Raw genomic sequence first — 22,210 nt, 5'->3', positions numbered from 1 at the left:
TTTTTTTACAAGTCTAGTTCTGTAGGACCAAATTGAGGAGCAGATCTACAAGGTCATGCAATGTGTCAGTATATGAAATTACAACATAAAAGTAATAACAAATAAAATAAAATGTTTATGAACCCAAAAAAGACAAGCCATAAGTTTATGTAAACGAAATCAACAATAAAACACAAGAATCAGTTTAATTTTTCAAGAAAACCCTCAACTGAATAGGAGAAGTGATCCATGAGGAAACTCTTCAGTTTCGATTTGAAAGCATGTGGATTACTGCAAAAATTTTAATTCTTGTGGTAGCTTATTGAAAATGGATGCAGCAATGTACTGCACACCTTTCTGCACAAGAGTCAAGGAAGTGCAATCCAAATGCATATTGGATTTCTGCTTACTACTAACTGAGTGAAAGCTGCTAATTCTTGGGAATAAGCTGATATTGTTAAAAAGAAACGATAGTAAAGAGTATGTACATTGAGAGGTCAATGTCAGACTACCCAGCCTCAGGAACAGGTATGGACAAGAGGTTCACGAATCTACACCACTAATTGTCTAAACTGCCCATTTTTGAGCCAAAAATATCCTTTGAGAATGGAAAGAGTTGCCCCAAAATGTAATACCACACATCATAAGCGAATGAAAATAAGCAAAATAGACTACTTTTTGGGTCGAACTATCACTTACTTCAGATACCGCTCGAATAGTAAAAAGTCAGCATTAAGTCTTTCAACAAGATCTTGAACATGGGCTTTCCACGACAGTTCACTATCTATCTGAACACCTATAAATTTGCACTTTTAGGTTTCACTAATCATATACCCATTCTGTGAAATTAAAATGTTGGGTTCTTATGAATTGTGTGTTATAAACTGTAAAAACTGAGTCTTACTGTGATTTAGCGCTCGTTTATTTCCTACAAGCCATGAACTTATGTCATGAACTTCACTATTTGAAACAGAGCCAATTTGCACACAATACCCTTTACTAACAAGCTAATGCCATCAGCAGAAAGAAATATTTTAGAGTTACCTTTAATACTAGAGGGCATATCATTTATAAAAATAAGCAGCAGGAGTGGCCCCAACATCCACCCCTGGGGCACCCCCATTTCACCGTGCCCCTCTCAGACCCCACATCATAAACATTCTCAACACTGTGAAATGACGTTTTCTGTCTGTTGTTAAAATAAGAGCTGAACCAATGATGAAGGTGATGGTGTGTGTGTGTGTGTGTGTGTGTGTGTGTGTGTGTGTGTGACATCGTTGGTAGCTGACGAAAATACGGAGATCGGATTCAGAATTATCGCATCGAGATCGTCGACGACGAATTTAACAAACAATCCAGCATTTCAGTTCCTATACACTAAATAATGAAGAATATATGCAGATATCTCGATTTCAAATGGCAAAATAAATAAAACTATATGGACGATATTGAACCATTTGTCGAAAATTTGACGTTATATCCAAAACAAAATGGTAACACGATTTTCGCTTAAAACAATAAACAGATTTTCAGTACACCGTTTGTGACTACAAGAGTAAATTTTGGCAGGAAATCGAATCAGTGCACTGTAATTAATTTGACGAGATCGGAAAACAAAGTTTTTATCCCGCCTATCATCTAACACGAAAAAGTTCTTCGGTCCCCCTCAGTTCAGTGTTTAAATATCTTTCACCATATATTTCAAAGTTCCTCGATAGCAGTTCATTTCTTTTCTTTCAGTGTATTGTTTTGCGACTGTTGCCATTCCAAAACGGAATGACTTGGAACAAAATAGTTATTAACTAAAGCTGGACAGCAAACCTGAAACTTACTCTTGAAGTCACAAATGTTAGAGAGATACTGTATCCTTCGAGCAATTCTCAAAAAATATCTGTCAGGTATTACGAACAAAGTAAATAATTTTAGACGATTCATGCAACTAATGGGATATTCGTCATATACGAACCATAGAGGGGATTAGTAAAGCTACAAAGTAAATTTAAAAAAAATTATAAAGCGCAATAAAAAAAATCATGTACGTACAACAGAACACCAAAAGAAATATTCATCTCGCTCTTTAATCTGCGAATAGTGTGACATCTGCGAACTGGACGATTCGAATTAGATTAAGCGCTGTGTGTCGTACTATTGTTAAGAACTACTCAACGGAAAAGTGTACAAGAAATTACGATGTTGTCCAGTTACCAGTGATATGTCAAATTACGAGATAATACGATAATGGAAACAATTTTAGAACTGATTTTCGAGAACTCAGTAATACGAATTTCGGCGTAAAGTCAGAGGAGAACATTAGGTATTTTTCGTACCAATATCTGGGAGCATTGTAGGTACGCAAGGTATTATAATTGCAGATGTGCTTAAGCAAATTGTAAATACTAGTATATATCAACTACAATCCCCATAAAGTTTTCAACACATGTTGCCAAGAAACTTACAGTTACTTATTTCACGTCATACACCAAGGAAACCAATACTTTTCGCACACACCAATTCAGTTTACTGGTGTGTCATCAGTACTGGGCAAGATACACAGTATCCGTTGCCATGCTACCAAATAAAATTATGTTCGTAAATTCTATATTATTTTTTCCTGTTAATGACATTATTATGTAAAATCCATATTTAAGCCCGCGAATATCTATTAATTTAATGCAAACTCCGTGACGTTTCGATCTGTATACTTTTGGCAGCTGCATTTCCTTCTCTCAGTGGCAGCCCGTATCACAGCTGTTGTTCTTTACAGCTGCCCGAATGTGGGAATCACGAAAGCGGAAACAGCCGAGGAACTCCGAACTCGATAAAGGTCGCCATTTTCTGGGCTAGTGGTGAATGGAAGGGTAGTAATTTTGTGTTTTCAAAGTCGAAATCAATAGTGTTGCTGATTTATTTATGCAGGCTGTGTACAAATGGCTTGTCTGATAACTCTGAAACAAGAAATAAAGACTTTAGAAGCCGTTTTCCCAAAGAATCATGAGAGGTTTCAGATAGTGTCAGCTAGTGTGGACGAACTGAATTGTCGATTCGTCGGAAAGAATGGAAAGAAGTACGACATACACGCAAACATAACCGTAAGTGATATCGTGCGTTGTGTATTCACCGTTGTTTTGAAGGCATTTGCTCTATAATGCGGAAAATTGTGTTGTTTGAAACTTTTTGACATTAACGAAGACGGTCCATTATGTCAAGTGCCCCGATAGCTGAAGACGGTGTTTTCAATATTAAGGTTATACGCGCATGTAACGAAACATTGTCTTTACAGGAAACTTATCCTTCTACCCCACCAGTGTGGTTTGCCGAGTCCGAAGAAACGAGTGTGACTAATGCAGTTCAAATACTGAGCAACACCTCGGGAATGGATAATCACGTACGTGGATACAAAGATGTCCTTCCATTTCGGGCACAAATTATTAGACTAAGAAAATCGTAAATATTTTTAGAACAAAATATTAACCAGCATGATCGGATACAACCGTAGTGCTCGTATGTTAAAGATAACCTAACTAATCTGTAGATAAACGTAGTTTTTGATAAGCAGATGTTTGTTTTCAAGTGTCTTGTATCTACTAGTTTTAATATTTGGAAAATCAGTTTTAATTCTTGACTTCTACAGCGTGTTACTTTCGTGTCTGCGCATATTATAAGAGTGACTATATTGCCACTCCACATTGTGTACAAGATTAAGAAAAACGTATTTGAAGTTTACTGCTGATAGTTGCAGGAAAAAAGGTTTGTAATTCAACAACTAAGTGATTGAAACGCGTGGCTTTTTTTCGAAAGCAACGTCTGTAATTTATCGAAAATATCACATATGTTGGGTACAATTTTCTGCAATTTGTCCCTTAAAAAAACTCAAATTTTTCATCGTTTTCTGACAGAACAATGTGACTAGCAAAAATACTGTAAACATTAATTAGGATAACACATATCTTCTGTACAGAAACATTTTTTGCTAATTTAGAATTGGCCACCCTGTACTTGCTAGGTCCTTTTTAGGTTTATTTGTAAATAATTTCTCAGGGTACACAGTTCTGATAAATTAGTTGATCATTTCTATGACAGCATTAAAAAAAAAAAAAAATGCTAGTAAATGAATTGTAGGGAAATACCGTAACCAGATTTTATTGAATCAGTTTTTGATATGTTTTATGGAGGGAACGTATTGCAGGTGCAGTTAAGAAGTATTAGGAATTTCATCATACTTACTGTACGAAATACAACATTTATCAGTTACATATGACTTCCTACATAGTCTCTTAACTAAATAATGTAGCAATAGCTTGGTTATGTACAAAGTGGTAAGAAGTGTATGCTCCTTACAGGGTCAAAGGTGATATAAACATGCAGGTAACAAGTGTGGATGTACATAGCTATACAGTGTGTTAATTGTAAGTTGGCCAACTGCCACTGGGAATTGCGGGTACTGGAAGATATAGGCCTGGTCCTCACATAGACCACAATAGAGTGAGGAACAGGAAGAGAATCACAGGCTGCCTGTCTCTCTCTCAGCTTCTGCCTTGTTTCATGAAAGCAGAAGTTACACACTTCAAATTGCAAAAATATTCTGTGTATAGGAAGTGAAATTGTCGTATGTGTTGACATGTTTAACAAAGATCTTAAATGCAGTTATTACATACTCTTACCACAAGGAACGGAAACAGCATGTAGTAATTGAAGTACAAGTAACACAGTAGAAGACTAAGGCAACCTCTCACAGTATTGTCAGACAGGTGGTCGCAGCAAAAAACAAATGATTACCCACTAGAGCCTACATACTTCTTCAGAGTCAGGATTAGGGAACTTATTGGTCAACTTACAGTTAACACGCTGTACATGTACCAGAATAACAAAATGATTCTCAGTTGTGCGGTTGAACATTGAACAAAGTGACATTATTGGTTTGTCATTTTACTCACACACACAAAACGGGTGCTGGAGTATCTGGATGCAGTTGTGTAATTTGTTAAAGCACAGCACTGTTTCACTTTACATAAGGTATTTTTAATATCTTTATCAGTCTTTGTGCTCTTTTGATGCTAGTTTCTGACAGTTTTATTATGTAAAATAGGCAGACCACATAAAGAACGAGAGCACAGATTTAAAACTAGTTTACTGGTGGTAAGTGGTTTCTACAATTGCTTGTGGTAATCAATTCATGACATAAGACAGTGATATTATATGAAACAGACCTTAAAACAGATGTTCAGAGCTGTTATGAACTTTGTTGGTCATATCATCTACCACAGTTCTCTTGTGCAGTGGCAAATCTTCTGAGTGATTGTGGTATGTGAAATATTGAAATTGTGTGCTTAAACTGAATTCAAACCAAGATTGCTGCCCTACAAAGCCTGTGTGCTACAAATTATATCATCTGAGTGTGCCTTAAGGACCAACTCAGAGTTCCATATTGTTAAAAGCAGCTCTTGGTTGGTTTGTGAGGTATGTTCATATGGCATAATTACAAATCCATATAGTCCGATCCATGAAGGATGGCAGTTCACTAAGGTTGAGACAAGGATGGCAGTTGAATTGTTGGTGGTTCCAACTGACAGTGGCGATATGCACACGCTAGTACTTTGTCCTGGATGAAAGCTTGTATTCTGCAAATTATCTCTCCATAGTGCGTGCAGAATTTGTCGCTTATGTCCGCCATCTACCATGACGACTCACAACAAATGGAATAAAAGTCGACAGCTACTGATACCCCAAGAAATCATTAATATTTACGTGTCAAGAGCCTCACATTTTGAGAATGGGGTAGATCATATCTTCAAAGAGCTACATGTGCTAAAAAAAAATTTTTTTTCAGTAGGTAGCTTTGTGTATGGTACCGGAAATGATTAGGTCATACATCTGCAACACCGTCGTCCAGAGGAAACAAAAGAAGGAACTAAATATGAGAATAGATTTTGTCAGATAATAAAGAAATTGAATAGGGTATAATGGTTCTTTTGAGTAGCAAGGGATTGTGGAATTGTGAAATGTAAGATTAAAAATGGATGCAGAACTAAAAAGAAACAGAATCGGCTAGGATGCCAGATTATTGCAGATTTAGAATGTACCAAAGATACCCTAATGAAGTCTAATGGGAACACTAGAATGTCACTGATGAAGGATTACAAACATCAAAATTGAGTTGTTGGGCAAGAGATTCTAAAGCCATCAAAATTATTCTGAACAGTACTAAAGGAAGTTATCAGATTATAAACTTTTTTAAAAAATGGAAAGGATAACATAACCATCTTTGTCTTGTTGAAGTCATTTTACCTCTTGTGCAGATCAAATTAAAGAGCGAATGGGGAACTAAATGGAATAAATTTGTAAGTTGGTCTGAAAGTTAATAGGCTAAACTAGTGTTAAAAAAAAAAAGTACTGATCAGAAATGAAATCGTGGAACCAGTAGTTGAATTTTCCTATTTATGGCTGTAAGACAATGACTGGACAGCAAAAGAAGTAAACAGCAGCATATAAATTTTGTGGAGTGCTTTTGGTTAACTCAGCAGAAGTTTCTTAACTAAGATCCCTAAGTGTCAGAAAAGGAAAGTTGAAAATCAGTTTATAGTGTTGGGTAAAGAGACATAGGCGAAGGATGGAGAGATGCCTGTTTGGAATTGCTAGAAGTGAGAGGGAGATACACTCGTGCTTCAGAGGTGAGATAGAAGTAGATGATAAAATTGTTGCAGAAATGAAAATGGAGGTGTAGAGGATACGAGGCTGTACAAATGAGTGGTATATGGACCAAGAAACATCTGTGCGGGATCTCAAGATATAAGAAAGGCCAAAGACGGCGACTTGCCAGATGACATCAGAAAACATGCAGGACAACATGGATGTTTTTTTTTTAATGAAACTACAGTGCAAGGGGAGAAGAAAAGGAGAATACGTCAACATAGCTTCTGTGAAGCTGATATAAGTTAGCTTCTCACTGTGTAAAGTGTTCTGTGGACAAGTTCTGTGTAGGAGTGATGTGAGATCCACCTTCTCACTTTGCAGTGTATGTAGTGAAGGTGAGGATTGATATAACAAGGAGACAAAAATGTATGCATTTAGGTCAGTTGAGTTCATGAATAATGCTGTAGTACATCACTTTTCAAACGAATATAAAGTAGTTCAGCAATATCGTTTGTTACTATAACAAGATATTGGTTGACGGTAAGTTAAGTTACTAACGTATATAGTCATGCCAAAGTCTTTCTACCTCTGCATGCAAAATAAAAAGTAAATATGCTTTTAAGTGAAAGTTTTATAACTGAGTTTGAATGTTTTATTATATTTGTCCTTTTAACTAAAACGTATCAAACTAAGACTTATCATTCTTTCATTTCATTATGATTTTGTAAGCTGAAAACTGGTCAGTTAGAACAGTGACACAGTAATTAATTGACATTATCATTCCACAAATACTAAGACATCTTCCTATTAATAAGAGAAGCTTTTGCTGTGAGAAAGTGGACTCCGACACTACAGCTGAAAATGTATGATGTCAAAGTGCAGAGTGGAGCTAAATTATTTTAACCAGTATGTAAGCTGCATTGCCACTTGAGTAGCTGGGGTGATGGAAATTAATGAGTGAAACGAAATATTATGACGAAAGTAGGAGTAACAATCACAGATTTGTATTTAGTTTACCTGCCTACTCCACCTGTCCTGACTACCATAATTCCAATCTTTCACAGTTCAAGAAAGAATGTAGAAACCTGCCCAAGGAACTTCGTTTCTAACCACTGCTTTGCAGTATATTTATTCCTTAATGAAATTTGTTGCAAGTAATATATCTTTATTTCCATCCAATAACTCAGTACATGGTGTCAGTACTAGGAATAACAACAATCTACATAAAGACCTTGCCAGCAACCATTAAAAACTTCATTTCAGATAAAACCTAGTTCAGAGTTTGAAAGACTTTTTGATAGGCAACTCCTCCTACTGTGTAGATGAATATCTAAACAGGGACAATTAGACCAGCTTAAGTAAAAATGTCTGTTACATTTTAGTTTGGACAGCACTTCTTCATAACAATCAAGATTAGGTATTTTGTGTATAATAAATTTATTAAACTATGACTCATTCTGAGAGAGTATTAATTTTGTATATATTAGCAGTTCCAGTTTACCGAAATCTATTCACCTATTTTGACTATCTCCTGACAAATTATCAGAGTAGAGAGAATTATATTCAGATGTTTTATGTTATAATTTCTGACATATTCCACACCCAGAAGAGTTGTCTCATTTTTGGATCTATGGAATGAAAACAGAATCTAATCTGACTCTGTCCTCATATTTTGCAGTCTCTGCCTATTTTATTTAATTTTGCCAATATTCCTTCAACATTTTTTAATCTGGCATGTTCCTTGATTATTCTATTTTCACTTAGCCATTCCTGTCTTCTGTTGGACTAAAGAATTTGTGGTTTTCTTTGATTTACTTTCCTGATATTTTATAACAAGTTTATGGGAGCAAGGCATGCAATTCCAACTTTTGACACTGGACATGCGATATTTATTCACTATGGAACATGCCCAAGTCAAAAGGAAGCTTTTAATTCTGCTATATTCATGTCCGTTTCTGGCGGTGGACTAGTGGATTTATTAATGTCATTGCTCACACGGTAACACACCCTGACAATTTTAAAAATAATCCATATATAAATTTTCTGTAAGGGAATCTTTTTCCATAATAAAACTGTGAAGTATGGAAAGAAATTTTTTAACTAACAGGTAACATCAGACTCTTGAGGCAAAAAATTCATTTCCTGCTGCCAGAGGTTCTTTCTTGTGGCAAACAAGAGGAAGTGAAAGGAAGATTCCTATTGAGACTTTCATTCACACAATATATTTTAGATCCCATAATTAAATAAAACATACAGGCATGTAGAAAAACTCCAAACATACACCAGTAGAAAGAGATAACTAGGCCTATCATAAACTGCTTCTGTGGACTACATAAATAGAGCTGTTTGTCATACACACAAATTCTAGTAATTTGCTGCTGTTTATCTGCAGAATTGTACTTATTATTTGCTTTAAATCTTTGATGAAATTAATTTTCTAGCTTGTCTTTGCAATGTGTTGGAAACGACCAAAGTATTGTGTGTCAAATTAAAATGAATTACATTAAATGAAATTTGTAACATACCTTAGAACCTGAAATTGAGTTGCTAGTACCTGAAGACAGTACAAAGCATTGAATTTTAAAATACTGATATGTTGAGTAAATATTGTAATCTTGCTGTGCTAATGCAAATTATAAGACATTGTCTTGGATAACCTCTGTGAAAATACTGTTTCGTGGAGTTTAAACTTGTCTCAGGGTATTCTTTAATTCAATTATAGCATTTTAGTGTCCTATGGGGAGCAGTAGAATATGAACATGTGCACTAGGGTATCTTCTATGTTTCAAATTTGCTTTTTCCTTTGTTATACCCCGCCCCACCCCCACCCCAATTTCATTCAACTGCAGAAATAGTTGTAACTTGAGCTCAGTAGAAAAAAAGGGAAGGTGTGCCACTCAAAAGTAACTGATAAAGCAATGACTTTATTACCTTTTGTATTAATTTTAAAGATATTATGACCGGCAACCTGACATTTCTAAAATTTTGAAAGATTATTCAAATCCAAATATGGTGATTTAGCTTCAGATGGTGCTTTGATATATACTGTGAAAAGGAAATTACAAATATAACATTCCAATCTCTTCTTGTAATCATAATTCAAATTCATCACAGACTTAAATATTTTCAAGCAATAAATAACGTCCACTGCTCATCTTGCACGTGGATGTATTCTTGAACCTGGAAAGATGCCCAGCTCAGCAAAATGAAGCTTCAATAAGATAGATCACAGCTAATTCTGAACCTTCAGTAAAATCTACTCTACACTGCTGTTCTCTTAAAGTATCTCAAACAGAATAGATACGAGACATATTGGCTGTTTCAATCTTCCTCTTTTTAACTTTGGTATTGATGTAGACAGCCCTGTGTTTTTACAGCTCATTATTTCCTTATTTCCTCTTGCCTGCCAGGTGAATAGAAGAGGTCTTTTTCCAAAAAGTGCCACATGACACACACTCATCTCTGAAAACGATCGTATACAATACTGTTGAGTCAAAATCTAATGATTGAACGTTGGAATGTAAAATCCCTTTCAATGAGACTTTTATACTTAACATTTGCATACCCTTTTCAGTAGTAATAACTTATGGGGCAGAATTATTGGCCATTACTTACCTAAGGAAACAAAATGTTTGCACTTTCACTATACCCGCACACAAAATTTATGGCTGTGTCCTACCTTTTAGAACTATTAGTTCCTTCCTTAGGGAGAGCAGAGGTTTATAGGTTGAGAGGAATAGTTCAAAAACAACAGCTCACTCATGCCCCCAGGATCAGCGGGACCCACACATGTTGAGAATGAGGGTAATTCTGGCAGACGGCAAAGAATTTGGAAGATATCTACTAAAGTAAAACAAGAATAGCAGTATGTAGTCCAATTAAATCAAGTGATGCTTTGGATACTATATTGGGAAATGCAACACTAAAAGTAGTAGATAAGTTTTGCTTTTTAGGCAGCAAAGTGAGTGACAATGGCTTTAACATTTAATATAAATTTAAATGTTGGAAGTCCTTCCTGAAGGTATTTGAGTGCCATGTAACTGTGTACAGAAACAAAATGTGTACGATAAACAGTCCAGATAGAAGAACGAGGAAATATTATAGATTGTAGATGGAGAAGTGTGTGCCTAGTAAGTGATTTGAGGACAGAAAAGACCCACAGTGGTTTAAAAACGAAATGTGGAAAATGTTGAGGAAGCAGAGGCTGTTAAACTCTGTTCAAAAGAGAATGTGTATCTGTGAAAAGATCTACCTGCAAAGCATATAACTACCACTGTCATCTTAGCAAAAGGCCTAGCTGAGAATCGGAGAAAATGTTGGTCCTGTGTAATATCGCTAAGTTGGGCTAAGTCTTCCATCCCATCACAAGTTGCCCAGTCTGGTGCAGCATAAAAAGATAGCAAAACAAAAGTCAAAGTTTTTAATTATGCATTTTAGAAATCATTCACACAGAAGAATTATATATATATATTAGAAAAAAAAGCACAGTGTCCCGTGTGGATGACATAGTAACAAACATCCCCAGAGTTGATGAAAAAATGAAATGGTTGGAAAAAGGTTTCCGTATCCAGGTGGAATTACGTTCTATTTTACAAAGAGTACTCTATGCCGTTGGCCTGTTACTTAGCTTGCATGTATTAGGAATCTCTCGCCCAACGCAAAGTCCCAAGCGACTGGAAAAAAATGAAGGTAATTCCTGTATCTAAGAAGGGTAAAAGAATGGACTTGCAAAATTACAGACCAATATCCTTAAACATTGGCTTGCTGCAGAATTCTTGAATATATTCTGAGTGTAATTTCCTACGGCTTATAACCACGAATCAGCATGGTTTTAGAAAGCATCACTCGTGTGAAATTCAGCTTGCCCTTTCTCTCATGATATACCGCGAGCTATGGATGAAGGGAAACGGGCAGATTCCGTATTTCTAGATTCCTGGCCCGCTGCAGCGTGTTAATGAAGGTACAAGCCTAGGGAATAGGTTCCCAGATATGAGTGGCTTGAAGACATCTTAAATAATAGAATCCACTGTTCTCTTCCATGGTGAGTGTTCATCAGAGACAGGAATGTCATCAGGAGTGCCCCAGGGAAGTGTGTTAGGGCCAATATTATTTTCTATATACATAAATAATCTGATGGACAAGGTGGGATGCAGTATGTGGTTGTTTGCTGATGATGTGTAGTGTACAGAAAGGTGTTGAAGTTGAATGACTTCAGAAGGATACAAGATGACTCAGACAACATTTCTATGTGGTGTGATGAATATCAGCTTTCTCTAAGTGTAGAAAAATGCAAGTTAATGTGGATTACTATGAAAAATGGGCCCATAATGTTCGGATACAGCATTAGTAATGTCCTGCTTGTCGATTAAATATCTGGGCATATATGTGGGACACACACATAAATAACTTGTCTAGAAAACTATCATCTGTTTGCTGTGGCCTAAGAATTTTAAAGGCTAAAACAAGCAAAACAACAGTACTGCAGGCGTACTATGCACAGCTCCATTCACTAGTCCGATATGGGATCATTTTCTGGGGATACTCAACTCACATTGTAAAAGTTTTTAGAAAGCAAAAAAGAGCTCTAAGAATAATTTGTGGTCTTAAAAAGATGGAGTACTGTAAATCAAATTTTTCTGAGCTTGGTGTTCTAAATGTTCCAAGTTTATTCATTTATGAAACTATCTTGTTCACTAGGGACTACCTCCTGAAAACAAACTGCTACAGAATAAAAATGTACACAACTACAGTACCAGAAGGAAATCAAATACACATAAAAAATATCACAGAACCACCACCTATCAGACGAGCATAATTAACATTTGTGTAATACTAATCAATAAGATACCAGAGGAAATAAAAAATGCTACTCATCCAATATTTAAAGCTTAACTAAGTGCATTTCTAATAATGCACTGTTTCTATTCTGTCAGAGAATTTCTGAATACATAATAAAATTAATTGTAATAGGTACCTATTCTTAATTTGCCTACTATTTTGCTAATACTATGTATTATTGTAACTTATCTTTGACCTGTCCAATATCAGTTGTACAATTTGTGCTGTATGATAAAACTGGACCAATAAAAAATCAAATCCAATCAAATAAAAAAATTTAAAATGTTGTCATAAACTACTCATTAAGAGATACAACCTTATGTCAAATGTTTAAGACAGTAGACAATTATTACAGCTAGAAAATGTGTATATGTTTAAGCAATGGAACTCGCAGCACACAAATACCCGCATTACATTCATTTATAAATGAGGATGGCAGTTAGTGACTTGCCAAAGCTTTACATGTAATTTCCAGCCTTTCCTAAGCTTTGTCTCAATTGCTTGCTTAACATTAAACACTTAACATATTAACTCATTTGTTAAGTAATCAAAAGTATGAAGCTGTTTTATAGCTGGGAATTCGATTCTTAACAGAATTGGGGTTCACCAGTACCATCAGAAAGTGTTTCTTAACACTTAAATTTACGTTCAATGTACGCAAATTTCTCTTACTCAGAAATCCTTCGCTTGCTATTGTCAGTCTTACATGTCATATCCACTCAAATTATGTCCTAATTGCATATTTTGCTGCCCACATACCAAAACTCTTACAGTTATTAGGGTTTTATTTCCTAATCTAATTTCCTCAGCACTGCCTGATTTAATTTGACAACTTTCAATTACTCATATTTCATTTTTGTTGATTTTATATCTTGTAACTTCTTCTCAAGATGTTATCCATTCCATTCAGTTGCTTTTCCAGGTCTTTTGCTATCTCTAACAACTACAATGTCATCAGCAAACCTTAAGTAAAATCTTAGGATGCTGTATTACAAAGTATCACATTGCAGTAGCAGAAGCCGTCATTGCCTGAATGTAACAGAGAAAGTGGATATGTGGCAGAAGTAGTTCTTTAGTTTTTTTCCCAATTTCCTTCTGAATCCATGATAAGCTCCTCAATACAGAGATCAACAAGCATCCTAAGTCCATCCAACAACATGAAGTGCTCAAGTGTCTGTCAAGTGTCTGTAAAACATGCACTGGGTTAAAAACTTCGTACAATGTCTTCTTAACTTGTCTGGGAATGGTGTCTATAGTTGCTATATAATTATTGTAGGTATTTTCGATCCACCTATGCAGGATTAAAATTTCAGTGGTCGCATTTTCTTCCTGCTTACACCCAGAAATGTCTGCATCCAAGTTTGTCTTTGGGACTGACCTTTTTGGTATATGTTCACTTTCATTTGCATCACTATAAATGTTTGATGTAACACAAAAATAAACACTGTACCACTATTTTTACACATACATGTTTGTTTACTGACCAAATGTTCAGTTTAGGACAAAACAGTAGTGAAGTAGCACAACAAAGGGAAGAAAGTAACGAGTTGAGATGTCTAAAATTAGCATTATACATATAACAATGCCTCTCACAGAGAGATAAGGCTACATCACATACATAAAGACTGTGAGAATAATTAATCTATATATGGGCATTTTGATTACAATCTCTTATATAAGTTAGATACCAGGCAACTACGTCGCAGATTGCTAGTGCACTACACATGAAAATAGCAGTGGATACAAAAGCTATGGTATTTTTTCCCTTTCAAACTACATAAGCAACTCTGCAAAATATTTTGTGGCAGTCAACATTTCATATACATCAGAATACATATTCCGCAAGGCCCAGCGTATGGCATGTGGTGGAGGGTATCCTGTACCACTACTGGTCATTTCCTTTTCCATTAGCAAATAGAGGCATGTGGCAGCAGAATCGTTCTGCAGTCAACTTCAAATGCTGGATCTCTAAATTTTTTCAATACTACTCCTGGGAAAGAGTATCACCTTCCCTACAGGGATTCCCATTTGAGTTCCCAAAGAATCACTGTTATACTTGCATGTTGTTTGAACCTGCCAGTAACAGATCTTGCAGGCTACCTCTGAACTGCTTCAATGTCTTCCTTTAATCCAAACTGGTAGGGATCCCAAACACCCTAGCAGTAGCACCAGTGCCCTATATGCAGTTCCCTTTACAGATTAAACACATTTTCCTAGAATTCTCCCTACAAACCAAAGTCGACCATATGCCTTCCCTAACACAATCCTCACGGCTCTTTCCATTTCATATCACAGTCACAAAGTTCAGGTGATACCCCATATAAGTGTACTTTTGACAATAAGCGTAGGTGTGGTAATGAGTCGGATGCTTTTCAGAAATCAAGAAACACTTGCCTTGATCCAAAGCTTTCAGTATGTCATGAGAAAAGTGTGAGTTGGGTTTCACATGATTGATGTTTTAAAAAATCTTGCTGATCCCCTTGGAATTCCCACTTCTGCTAAAGTTCTTTGCTGTGATGCCGGAGGGAGGTGTTCGGCATTTCCTGCTGAACTGACTCACAGCTTCACAGTCGCAGATCCCAAAAATTGATCGTGGCAAATCGCTTGTAAGTGTGGAGAGAGAGAACAACAGCACGCGGAAGAAGAAGAAGAAGAAGAAATAATAATAATAATAATAATAATAATAATAATAATAATAATAATTAGTAACTCCTCATCGTCAGAAGTCAGTCTATCTATTGTCCGCTCTATCAACTGCCCATAAAAAACCAATAGAAACCCAACCATTTTGTATTGTTCCTCACAGAAAATGTAAAATCCCAGGTATGTATAAAAGGATTAAATATGTATGTATCTTTTTTCTGTAATAAAAAACTGTGTGTTATCAATACTTTTAAAAAAATTCCAGTTATCCACATCACAACTTTTGAGTGCTATATTTCTGCTTTCGTAAACTAGGATACGATTTAGGTATTAAATGAGCTAGAAAAGTGAGAGGTACAGATTATAAAATAGTGTAAGAGGAATGTCTTTGGAGAAACTAAAGAAGAAATACCAAAGCTATTGACTTGAACTTCAGACAGACATTATTCTGCTGAATTTGCAAAGTATGCAAATTCTCCCTGGGGTATATTTCTTAACCGTGTCAGCATTGTATAGTCCCTTTTCCTGGTATCTATCTGGATCAACCAGGAACAGTGCCTTAGGGTGTGGTATTTCTACCACCTTAAATGGTCCACAATATGGTGGAAGAACTAATTCATCTTGGCCTTTAAGTTAGAACTGGGACAGACCTTCTTCACTGAAACTAAGTCATCTGCATTAAATATGGATACATCTGCCATATTGTTAAACTTACATAGTCTGGTGTGTGCTGACTTAATTAACTTACTTCTTATCTTACTTACATTACCCTTAAAAAGTATTGGTGCACCTTCTGATCAGGTTTCAACTTTGGAAACTAAACTTTATTCCATTTCCTATTTGAATATCGTCAAAAACTCATCACTCACACCAACATTATTATTAGTCTCATTAGTTCTAAATTCAATTTTTGCATTTTCTAAGGCGTCTCACAATTTTCTGTATTTCTTTCCTGTGATCTATAGTATCTCCGACAGAATTGGTTTTAGTACTAGTAGATTCAAGTGTATCCTGTTGTTTCTTTTGTACAGACTCCTGTAATCTCTCTTTCGAACTAGTCAAGATTGTTAGGAGCCCCAAAATTTCAGTCGATAAATTTCCCTATTCTGTAACATTTTGGCCGGCTCCTGTGTACCTGAGATTTGGTTGACTAAGGTTTGTACATTATTATGAACTTATTTTGTACTTCATTCCTCACTCTGTGAATGTCCTTTGTACTTTGCAAAGCAAATTATTCAATTCTTCCTTGCAAAGCAAATTATTCAATTCTTCCTTGCAAAGCAAATTATTCAATTCTTCCTCCCTGGCACTAATTTTATGTCCTTGCATGTTAACTATGGATATTAACTCTTTAAAATCTCCTTTCTGTGATTTAATTGCCATTAACTCGGTAGTGGTAGCCTCGTACTTTTGATTGATACTTTCTTCTAGCTTCTAAAGAGTAACATCTGCTTGAGTTTGAATGGTAACTTTGAGTTTGGCTTTAAGGGCTTCCTGTGAGTTCTATAACATGTCTTCTAATTCCTTGTTGTTTTCCTGCATAGCTTTCACTGTTCTGTACCACAAATGGATTAAACCATTCTGGTGCCTCAGCTGCCAGGTTTCTAGTCCTCACAGGCATACACTACTAATTAAAACCCCATCTAATTAGTTAAACTACATGTTCACTGAGTTTCTTCATTGCAGACATCATTGACTAATCCTGTAAGTTCTCGGACTCAAAACAATAGAATTTTTTTAAGAAAAGTGCAAAACTGACAGAATCACAGCTCGCTTGATGTGTAGAACAACGAACTGGGGACACTACCATTGACTGCATAGATGAAGCTGGTGTGTCATGTTGAGAAACTGATAGGTGAATGCTACACTGGCGGTGAGCCACTGGTGCGATATGCTGTGAAAACGCGCGCCACTGTAGTCGGTGTGTCAAGTTGAACTGCAAGTCATCTGGTCTGCCTGCTGCTATCCTGTAGTTACTCTTCCTCACCAAACTGGCTGCAAATTTTCCCATGTTGTTATTTTGTGTGTGTGTGTGTGTGTGTGTGTGTGTGTGTGTGTGTGTGTGTGTGTGTGTGTTTTGACTTGACTGTAACAGCATTAAGAGAGAACATTATGTGGCAGATCTATCAGTGTGAGGTGATCTACTATTGACTATTATTCCTCTAATATGGTCGTCACCCTTTTGTTTTGTTCGTGTGGTCTGGCTACTGAATACTGTTCGCAAACTTATTCTTCTTGACTTCGTCTCCAAGCAGGGTGATGCTGTAAGAGTGTGTCTCACTGCTTTCAGCTACTAATTACTGAACGCATTTTCAGTGTTAGTCTTCTGTGTTGTTTCTACTATGGGCATAAATTGTGAAGACAGATCCAAATATCAGTAACTCTGAAATTCAGATACATTGGTCAATACGTCTGCCCACATCAAATTCAACTTAAGATCTAAGATTTCTAATTGTCATTTGCCTTGAGCATTTACATTGTAGAATGGCTATTTTCCCTCAGGTGCCCATGACACTTTCAAGGGGCGTCTCTGAGGCATAAGTCTCCACATCCAGCATGTGCTACCGCGCTCATCACATCGTGCCTTGCCCCTTCCGTGTTGTCACTGCATATGCACCATCAGGAAAGATTACAGATTGAGGCGTGCAGTGTTTAAAATGTTTATAAGATGGACAACCATCTTTCCCAAGCGTGAGCCTCCTCATTGGAACATAGATCATTCTCACGAATAACACGTGTTAAACTACAGTATGTTGTATTTTGAAGGGGATCACACTATCACATCAGGATCATTGCACAATACAAAGACTAACAATAATTCTGTATAACATGAATCCAAAACATGTCAGGCAGACTTCTATGAACTACACCAAAATGTGCACAATGTTACAATGGTGTAAAATCTGAAGTCTGTACGTTGTGTGCTGCAGTTGTTATGCAACAATTTTACTGCCATGACCTCTGATACCTTGGTAGTTCACAATTAAATTGTGAAGTTTGTAACCATTTTGGTTTTGTAGTTTTAGCAGAAACACAGACTGAAATACGTCAGGATGACCTGTGATCAAAGACGTCCCCCACCCCCCCTTTTTTTTTTTTTTTTTTTTTTTTTTTTTGTCATCAAGACCTGATATTTCCTCCCTCAGTGAACAACAAACAGCTGTAGAAAATAACAAAAAATGTCAGATTAATTTGAGTTCCAGCAGAACATGAGCATGTTTTCAATGCAACTACACCTTGTCATCATTGCTTAGGAACGTGTATGCCCACATTACAAAACTAAATGATGTTTTTAGGGGGTTTAGAACATGGACTTTGTAATGAAAACAGTTTCAAAGTGTTTGCAGAAGGTTATTTTTTTGCAATTACCTCCATAGACATAAAAAGCAGAACTTCATTTATTTCAAGCCTCCGGTTTTTTGGCCTGCTTTGTTTCAGATTATCTGTATGAAAATTGCTCAGGAAATCTTTTTTATCATTGTTTTGCCTAAGAGAGAACAAACAATTGTACAAGATGGCATAGTTTTGTTTCTTTCAAGAACATATTGTTGGAGATATTATGTCTCAAAGACGCCAAAAGCTCATGGATACACTGTTGATAGTTGTACTATGTGGTCAAACAAAAGGCTATATCTTCAGAAGTATTGAATTAGTGATTGTGAAACTTTAGAAATGTTCATTAAAAAGTTCAAAAAAATCCATGATAGTCATGTGCGATGCTCTGGACCAGGGGTGGCCAAGATTTCGGCTCATTGGGCATGTCCGGGTATGAGTCCCAAAGCACTCGGTCTCACCATCACTGTCACACCAAGCTCTGAGTGTGATGAGGGGGAAGAGGGGAAAACAAATGCATTTAAATGGCAATAAGAGTACACTGCATATGACTTGGTTTTATATTTCATGTTTCTCAACTACATAGATCACAAACATAACAAGTTTTCAGTATTTATTATTTTTGGTGCACTGAAGACATGTCATAATTTTTGTCTGCTACAAACTGTGGGCAGATACAGACTGTTTCACAGAGTTTTGAAATCAAGTTGCCACGTAATTGTGGCTTAATTACTTTCATTATCAAAAAGGAGGTCTTTCACACAAATGTCTGTCGAAATATTTTGCAACCTCATTATGGAGACTTGGAAAATCTACCGGAGAAAAGTAATGTAGACATCCTGGACAGTTTTAATGCAAAAAGATTTGTGATTAAAACTGGAATTACCTTGCAGGCCAGTCAATCTGCACATGGACAGGGACACTTTCAACTGAAACAGCAAATGGTCTCGAAAATAGCTCGAAAACACATGTAAGATTGACATTGTCCTCAAAACCTTTATAAAAGTATTGTTGTAACTCTTGCAGGGCGACAGTGAATTCTTCAAACCTTGTACTTGCTTTAACAGCAGTGAGCTTAGGGAACTTTTGTCATTTGTCCCTTCTACAATTTTCTTTTTAAATGCATTCCCTTTAAATCAGAAGGAAGTTACCTTGCAGTGTCTACTGTGGGCAGTGTGCAGTCAAGTCCACTAAAAATGTGAAATCTACAGTCCATTCCAGATGTTCTGATTTACATTTGCGCACTCGTTTTTCCTTCATAAATTCAACAGTAGTGACATTTAAAGCAAAAAATTGTTCCAGGCATGTCCCTTGACTTAACAAATGTACTTCGTGGTAATAGATGAAGTCCCCATAATCTTCAATTAGTTCTATTGTGAACTGTTGCAACTGAAAATTGAACAATAGGTGTGACTTCAGAAATTTTACTATTCATGCCATCAATTTGTTCAAGTGCTCCATGCCTGCAAAATTAGCACGAAGTGCTTCTTGACATATGGAACAAAGAATCCTGTTTGTCAACAGATTTAATTTTTTGTTGTTTCATTGTCATCTAAAAGTTTAAATTTTTTCTCCAAGGTACTATAACGTCAATTTTGTAGCAGTACATGTCACTTATGCGAATTGAGAATTCTCATCCCTCTTTTCAGTCATTTTCATTTTGAGACACTGGATTGCGAGACTGTCTGTTTTTGTGCAAACAGCCATTGGACCTGTGTTAGTACTCTAGCTATTGTCATCATCATCAAATAGTAGTGCCATTGGCCAGCCTGCCTAAGATCTGTTCATGCTGCTATCTACCTTTCATTTTGCTATAGGATTTTTTTTATAAAAGGACCAACTTTTTACACGCATTTCCAGATCGCTGATGTAGGCTTGCTTATTAGTTTCTTTATAATGTGCTGAGTGAACTATGATATGGGACCCATCGTGCAATTTTTTCCCGGTGAAGTGAGTTTTTTGATTTGCCAGTCCATTGAACTAGAAATAATTTGTCTTGTTTGTTTTTTGTAAGAAGTTGTGGTCAAATGAAAAATGTGTTGGTTGTTCAGTGTTGGCACTGAACAGTTACTCTCTTCAAATGCAACAAAAACCGTAGTTGTGTGTCTGCATAATTACGTTTAATGTTCTTTTATCATTACATGGAGACAATTTTTTTTTTCTTCTCTATACATACAAGATTACCTGTTTGTCGGATTTTAGTTAACTGTTAATCTGTTAACGCAACATCTGACCATAATTAGTTTTAAATTATTCATCATTATTTCCTGTCTCTAGTGAATTCAATTAAAAGGTGTCTCCTCCTCTGTGTCTTATCCTTGGCATTATTAAGGTCATTTACTATGAGATTATAACTGAAATGTTATTCACAGTCATAGCATCATTTTTGTATGTCAAGAAATGCATGTATTACAAACATTGTACCAAACAGGTAGGATTAACATTGTTAAAAATTCAGTGTTACATTATTCTTTATATTTTTATTTTGAAAATATCTGCTCACAAGATCAGATGTTTCTCAAGTTGTATGTAAAACTAACTTCTAGTTTCATGACTAATTTTGCATATTAAAGTATTTGAATACAACGTGTACTACTAAATGTTTAATCATTGCAGGTTCTGAATCAAGTCAGCATTTTATTGAGAGAACTATGCAGGTTGCACTGTGTACCTGAACCACCAGATATTGCACTGCTGAAATTGCCTGGTCCTCAGGGCTCCTATCGTCTTCCTGATCGACATGATGATGACAGGGAAATGGATGATGAAGATGAAGATGAAGACGATGATGATGGTGATGATCTGCATCTTGACATGGATGAAGGAGAAAGTGTTGCTAAAAGCAAGGTAAATCAAATCTTGCAAATTTACTGTTAGTGTTTGAAGTGTATGCTGTATTCGACAAATGCAGTGTGCAGTGGGAAGGGTTTGAAGTTGATTTAACAGCTTGTAAGCTTGCTTACGTGCCAATTGTGTTCCTCAGTAATCCTTCTTTTCAATGTTTTCATTTGTCGATTGTTTTAAAAATCACTTCATAATCCGTAGTCACATTCAGCATAGTGGGGGTGGATTATATTTATTAACACTGACAGTCACAGTGGTAATCCACATCCTATTACTCTTCATAAGTTTTGTACATCAGAGCAGTAAGCTCTAATACGTGTGGCAGTAATGCGTCATTTACACACAAGACTTTGCCGTGCAACTTGACATTGTGAATGTTTGGTGCTGACCGATATTGATATAATTGATACTGCCATAGTATCAGAACTTAATGACTGCTAAGTACCAATTGACTTTGTGCTCAATGCCTACTTAAAGACATGCATAGAACAGTTATCAGATGTCGAATTACAAAGAAAGCTATTATATTTTAGATAGGTATGCAACAGACAGGAAAAGTATAGAATATAGTTACACATTAGTCATAGATGTTATTTTGATTAACAGTTGGCTGAATGTTCTTCAGTTTATACAAATGCTGGTCATTTTGTATCACCTAAGTATTGGCTGACACCTGGTGAATTTTGTAGCAACTCACATTTTTCAGTTGAAATATTTCATAAAACAACACACTGTTCTAGGAAAATGGTACATTTTGGAAACACTAAAGTTAGGATTGCATGACTGTGACAAAGGAGTTTTGAAATAATCATATTTTAAGATTAAAAAAATCTGAAATTGTAATGACAGTCTTGATTAAAGATAACTTTCAAAATACACTTTCTTCAGAAAAGGTGAGATGTTCTTTAGAAAGATGGGAATTAAAAAATGGTATGTCAGTCCT

At 36.0% G+C, this 22,210-nt stretch overlaps 2 protein-coding genes across 4 annotated transcripts in view; one reads left to right on the top strand and one right to left on the bottom strand.

The window, feature by feature from the left end:
- Positions 1-2,505, bottom strand: part of LOC124621986 (katanin p60 ATPase-containing subunit A-like 2) — a 193,512-nt gene extending 191,007 nt beyond the window's left edge. The window contains exon 1 of the mRNA XM_047147527.1: positions 2,436-2,505. The gene's annotated coding sequence lies outside the window, so the exon portion shown is untranslated. The remainder of the gene's footprint in view (positions 1-2,435) is intronic.
- A 268-nt stretch (positions 2,506-2,773) lies between these two features.
- The window catches only part of LOC124621948 (ubiquitin-conjugating enzyme E2 Q2), a 71,962-nt gene continuing 52,525 nt past the window's right edge, over positions 2,774-22,210 (top strand). For all 3 annotated transcript variants that reach the window (XR_006980590.1, XM_047147464.1, XM_047147463.1), the window contains exons 1-3: positions 2,774-3,068; positions 3,260-3,364; positions 21,040-21,270. Coding sequence is in view for 2 of the 3 variants with exons in the window: in XM_047147464.1 (XP_047003420.1) it covers positions 2,907-3,068; positions 3,260-3,364; positions 21,040-21,270 (498 nt within the window). In the remaining variant the exon portion in view is untranslated. The remainder of the gene's footprint in view (positions 3,069-3,259; positions 3,365-21,039; positions 21,271-22,210) is intronic.

This window comes from Schistocerca americana, chromosome 7, assembly GCF_021461395.2.
Source record: "Schistocerca americana isolate TAMUIC-IGC-003095 chromosome 7, iqSchAmer2.1, whole genome shotgun sequence".
Lineage (NCBI taxonomy): Eukaryota > Metazoa > Arthropoda > Insecta > Orthoptera > Acrididae > Schistocerca > Schistocerca americana.
Note: the sequence above shows the minus strand (reverse complement) of the source record. Positions and strands in the feature narration are given on the sequence as shown.